The sequence below is a fragment of the Priapulus caudatus genome, unplaced genomic scaffold (assembly GCF_000485595.1).
Source record: "Priapulus caudatus unplaced genomic scaffold, Priapulus_caudatus-5.0.1 Scaffold980, whole genome shotgun sequence".
Classification (NCBI taxonomy): Eukaryota; Metazoa; Priapulida; class Priapulimorpha; order Priapulimorphida; family Priapulidae; genus Priapulus; species Priapulus caudatus.
The window spans coordinates 83,343-89,597 of NW_014578041.1; the positions used below are offsets into that span (position 1 = coordinate 83,343).

General features: G+C 39.4%; 1 protein-coding gene across 1 annotated transcript in view; it reads left to right on the plus strand.

The window, feature by feature from the left end:
- The window catches only part of LOC106814794 (vesicle transport protein GOT1B-like), a 13,796-nt gene extending 8,807 nt beyond the window's left edge, over positions 1-4,989 (plus strand). Inside the window, exons 2-5 of the mRNA XM_014819147.1 lie at positions 1,429-1,520; positions 1,699-1,877; positions 2,931-3,012; positions 3,229-4,989. Coding sequence (XP_014674633.1) covers positions 1,429-1,520; positions 1,699-1,877; positions 2,931-3,012; positions 3,229-3,270 — 395 coding nt within the window. The 3' untranslated portion in view covers positions 3,271-4,989. The remainder of the gene's footprint in view (positions 1-1,428; positions 1,521-1,698; positions 1,878-2,930; positions 3,013-3,228) is intronic.
- Positions 4,990-6,255: the final 1,266 nt, after the last annotated feature.

Genomic DNA, 6,255 nt, shown 5'->3' on the forward strand with positions numbered 1-6,255 from the left:
GTATACCGGGACGTTCCAAGGGTACGTTCCGGCACGAACCTGGGTTACCATTACGAACCCTACTCGTACGCTTACTATGGCTGAGAGGGTCTATGTCCCCCGGGGTACTGCCGGAACGTAGGGTATGGTAGGGTAGGGTAGGGCTCTAGGGTAGGCTATGTATCCTGGGTACGGTCCGGTATACCGGAACGTACCCTGGTACTATCTAATATGCCGGACCGTACCTCGCCTACTCCACTAACGAGTCTAGGGAGTCGCCTACGCCTACTCCCTAACCCTAACCCTAACCCGAACCCTAACCCGAACCCGAACCCTAACCCTAATCCTAACCCTAACCATATCAAATAGTAACCAGGGTACGTTCTGGTATACCATATACTTATAATGGTATACCAGAATATCTTATATTCATTACATGTATGTCACAGTTTATCACGGATTAGTTTTCAAATAAATACCCCTGGAAGTTAATATGCAAGCAAGGATTTCTACAGGTAACAGTTTCTCAGTGTTTCGAATTTTCGGTGATCAAATAGCTGTAGGATCAGCAGGCCTGTTTTATCAAGAAGCTGTAGGCCCGGCATCGAAACTGTCGGCGACGGGCCGACGTGAATTTCGAACACTGGTCACAGGTCAACAGAAATGGTGCTCGAAATATCGCCGCTCGTCACTTCGAAATTTTGTAACAGGTTATATTAGTTTAATACAGAGTATTGTGATACATAGTGAGTCCCAGGATAGCAGAGAAAGGTTCGTGTTTAGAATAAACCCAGTTTGGAGGTTCTAGTCTCGAAAAACGCACCATAAAACCGCCCTGAGTGAATCACTCAGGGGCTCCTCCAAAGAAAAGAATAGGCTCTTGTTGGGTTACATTATTGTATCTAGAGGTACGGCAGTTAATTCGCTTTCATACAAACGAGATAAAGATGGCGGCGGCCAATTCAGATTTCGAAATAATGCATTGGGAAATAAATTAACGATTTTTGAGTTTTGATGAGCTAGAAAACACTCGAATTAGGTATGAGAATTAACATTATTGTAAACTTTACATCAGAAGATCGCAAATAATTGCCTCAGCCCGCAGAGAAACGGCAAAAGGGGCTTCAACGAACGACGGCTGCCGTACCTCCAGCCCCTTTGCACTTTAAAGCCACTAATGGCTCATTAGGTTTAGCGTTAGTGACAAGTGTTAGTAATAGTATTAATAGAATTAAGGAGAGAGAACGTCATCCATCTCAGTTTTCGTTCTTGTTATTTAACTTACATTCTACTGTCTACAAAGATATCACCTAGAGCCATGGCTTCCTCATATTATATGACAATATAATATGTAGACATACATTTAGTAATTCATTCAGACTACATTCAGTAATTATATAGACCTGTAAGAAAATATGAGCACATAATACTATTACCAATTATTTTCAGAGATTGGAGTTGGCCTCGCAGGGTTTGGCATTGCTTTCCTGTTTCTTGGTGTTCTGCTACTCTTCGATGCAGGGCTTTTAGCGCTAGGAAATGTAAGCATGCAAAGTTGCTATATATGTATAATGGTGTGCCATAATTCAATTTCTATAACATTTTTATAATTTAACGACACTTGAATAATATGCTTCATAACCAATTCATCTTGAATTGACCTCTAAAGAAGCATAATTTATTTACTCACAAAATGATTATTTCAATGTTTTTTTATAGATACTGTTCCTGTCGGGGTTGGCGTTTGTGATCGGATTTCAGAGAACCCTTAGCTTCTTCTTCCAGCGGCACAAATGGAAAGCCACAACATTTTTCTTCGTTGGAATGTTTGTAGTTCTCGCTGGTTGGCCTGTCGTAGGAATGATTGTGGAGTTGTACGGGATGTTCTTGTTGTTCAGGTAAGATTTTAAGTCTGGTAAGATTGGAGCTGGAGCTGCTGGTTATTGCTGTGGGCGTGCGTGCGTGTGGGGCATACCAGCTGTAAATAGGTCAAAGATTAGCTCGTCGAGTGTTGCGTCGATGTCCAATCTGCAAGCGAGCCACACCGCATCGCCAAGGGCGCAAGAGTGCGCAAGAGTCGTTAGTAGCTGCCTATTGTTTCAAGTTAGGCGGGTTATGGATTCGTTGTGCTGGCAACAGAATGGAGAATCGTGTCGTACGTTTTAGTCTGTATCTCCGGATTGCGGGTGTATACGAGGAAACGATTTTGCACGATGCTAGGCGAATGTACTGTGTACGATTTGAGCCCAAGTTGGTTGAGTTACACGTAGGAAATTGTAGGTATTCTTTAGCTTTACTATTCTAAGGCTAGTAAATGATGAATTTCCCTTGTTTATTGAAGTCACACTCCTTCCCTATAATCTACTTCTGATATATATATTGACATATACAGTAGACAAAATCCATAAAATGTTTAAAAAAAACAAGTAACAGATGTTATTTACAAAATAGAAATTCCATTTTAACTATATTCTGAACAATGTTTGTGTATGTGAATGTTGCCATCCATTGTAGAGCTAAATAAGCACAGCTTGCGTTCCACCTTACTCTAGTGCTAAGTGATCATACTTTTGCTCTTGTGAAAGTAGCATTGTTAATGCAGGGGTAGAAATTAACTTTTGAACACGGGAGTCCAACGGACTCCCTACCATCAAAAAGAGGGAGTCCGCAGCAAAATGAGGGAGTCCGCAGTCTGGCGTTCAAAATGAAAGATATTAACAATAACGCATGTGCTTATTTTTAAGATTCATGCGGTTGCACGTCTGCCAAATTTTCTTTGGCAAAAATACGGTAACTCCACGAGGCTAGTTAGTAAGGCAGAATTTTCAGGGAGTCACACGGACTGCTGCATGTGTCAAATCAGGGAGTCCGACAGTAAATCGGGGAGTATTTGACTCCGGACTCCCGTTAATTTTGCACCCTGTTAATGTATACATATAATTTTGTTTTAGTGGATTCTTGCCTGTAGCTGTGAATTTCTTGCGCCGGGTTCCTGTGATAGGAACTTTTCTTAACCTACCATTTATAAGTATGGTAAGTCGAATCAAATGTTCTTACGAGTTAAAATGGTCTTTTCCTTACATCTGTGCGTGACTTTCTTTAACTGTATTGTCTGGCCTAGGTGTATATGCAATTGTTTGCTACCTTTCTCTGATTTTAAATGTATTTTCATAGATGTCTACACTGTGCACTTTACCATATTTAAACATAAATATGCATTACCAATATACATTTTTTATCTCGTTATAGATGGTGACCTGGATAGCTGGAGATTCTAACTCCATGGTATAGCAAATGCCTTTTTGTATAATATGAGAGCATATTGTGAGTCATAGCAAGAATATGGTAATATTCTTGTATTTATTGTGTTAACTATAGTAATGGGATAGTTCTACATGTATCACATAATCAAACGGTTTATATCTGCTGATAACTGCAAGAAGATAAATTGTTTATTTGTATATGGTATCAGTATTTGCAGAGGTTTCCAGATGACTTGCAATTGCAGTGTGTTTGAAACTACTTGTAACTAGTGATAGTTTTCAAGAGCTTGTTCATCTTTACAGGAGTGTATCAATATTGATACACTCCTGATCTTTATATATATTTCTCTCTGTTCACTCTCCCCTTGTTTTCCAATGAGATATATGAAGAAATGAATCAAAGTAAAAGGTTGCAGGGTTCATAGATGCCCTGGAAAAACCTGGAAAGTTATGAAATGTTAAATGCCCATTTTTCAGGTTTGGAATGTCCTGGAAAGTGTTAGAAAATAAGCTATTGTTGTGTTTGGCCCTGGAAATTCTTTGAAATTAAGGTCATGTTTGTCTTCTATAAGAGATAATAGAATTTGCTTCTTCATGCAAGAATTTGTGCACTAATTGTTGGTTGGGCGATATGAGGTACAAAGATTGTATTGGGTTAAAATGTCGTGGTCATAGCAAATAGATCTGGAAAACCGATGGAAAAATGTTTTGCCATAGGTGTACAAACGCCGTATGTAGTTAGTCATCTACCTAGTTGTAATCAGCATGGGCTGTTTGTAAACTAATAGTACAATCGGTTTTTGATATACATCTGGAACTTATTTATTACTTTTGTAATTTAATTAATTTACCTTTCCTAATATTTCCATGTAGGTGGTGCTGAACTCTATAGGTATTCTATTTCTAGTTCAGTGTGTAGTAGCAGTAACACCAGAGTGCAGTTCCACCTATTTTTATGTGTTAAACACGTCTCGTTATGTTCTCACGTGAACAAAATGTGCTGAAGGTTGTTAAGCTTCTGTGCGAAAGAAAGTAATACTTAGATAATGGAAGTATAATTATGCATGAACTCGTGTCATAGAAACGCAAATGGAATTTGATACAAATGATGTAATTAATCAAACCAAAGGTTTAATTATTCTGGAAGACATCACATCGTACCATCTTGACTGTCGATTCGTTGAATAGCGTATATATATATATTACCATAACCGGTCTTTGGTGAACCTATTGCCAAAGATCTCGGGGCGCATTATATGATATATATATATATACTTCTACTCAATATATATATTATGTTCATTGTATTACACAGTGCATCCTGTATACTTGGGTGATCGTTTGAGATTCTGCGTGAAAACCATACATACATATTCTATTCCTGCTAATACCTGAGGAAGAAGGTTATCGCTCGATAATCGAAGATGGGATGGCTTGTTACGCTCTACTGCTCCCTTCTTACCGTCATGATATTTGGCAGGACTCTGGAACATGCTCTAAACACACAGTCTGCCGGAGCTCTCGGGCTCATAATGGTCCGTCATGTAGCCCCTACAGTTCTTCTGTGCATGCTGGTGTTACACATGTGATCGTGTCACAATCACTGAGTGTGGTAATGGTGTAGGGATCCTCTCGAAACGACTACTCAATAGAAATACCGGCCAATATACTGTATTTTTATATTTGCTCACGTAAATAAACTGTATATATATATATATATATATATATATACGTCACACACATGGTACATATCATCTACACTCATTGTTTAGTTTATGGTTTTAATATGCGATTTTATCCACATGTGATCATGATGTAAGCATTCAGTTGGCTCTACTGATTATAGATTAGTTTGATTATAGTTTTTTACTATTACATACACATGCAGTAATGCTACTTACTGACACATGGTTCCCACAAAAGTGTGAATTATTTTTTCAATGACAATGTGACAAGTAGTTTTACCTTTTTAGAGTCATCATATATACCTTAGATTCATAAATAAAGTAAAAAAATAGTTGTTTTACACGAGTGCCGACAGCAGATTAAACAGCCGCTATAGCTCGCCGATTACCGATGTACACAACAGTCGTTTCATATTGTCATTCACGTAGATTCCTGTCAGAGTCCTGTGACAATATGTAAAGCTTTGATGTAACATGTATCACAGAATGTACTGTATCACTCAAAAATTTTATTATTTTAATTGCTCAACACTTACAGTTATCAGATTTTTTCTCCATGAAAAAGACTTCAGTAAATGTCTTCAGTAGCCGATGTATTTGTAGTTGAATTACATGCAATAAATTTTAATAATAATAATAAACAGTTGCCGGTTCTTTATGCTGACCTTTCATCTGCTGTGTCAGGCAGTAACATTAAGTGAATAAAAGTAATCACTTATTCCAGTTACTCCCATCTCGCGGATGGTATCGCCCACGGCGTCAAGAACACGGTGAAATGTTAGCCAGCCAAATGACCGTATTTCAGCCGAAACTTAAATTCAACTTAACAGCACAATAGGCGCGTTCACACACAAGAAAAACCGCGCTGCTCAGCCCGCTAATAGCGGAGATAATAGTGAGCTAATTGTGTCGTTGTTCACACAGGCGAATATCTCGCTAATCGCCGCGGTGCAAATATCATGCCGCGGTGCAAATATCATGCCGCGGTGCAAATAAGCGCGCTGATTCCAAATTAGTGCAGTCGGAAGTGTTCTTTGCAGCGCGCTATTTTGAGCGGGATTTAGTGAGCTAATTGCGTTCACACTTGTAAAAAGCTCAGTTTTTCGAGCGGGCTGCAAAAACCGGCCCGCTAATTCGCGCCAGTGTGAACGCACCTAATATGTAAATTTACGCCTATAATACACGCGACGCCTGCGTGGGATCAGTGGCGTACGCAGGATTTTCGAAAGGTGGGTGAATTAGGAGCACGCGAAGGGGGGTTCTAATTTTTTTGAAATTAGCACCCCTCAGATGCGTTTTCTGCGCGAGCATGGGGGGTCCGGACCCCC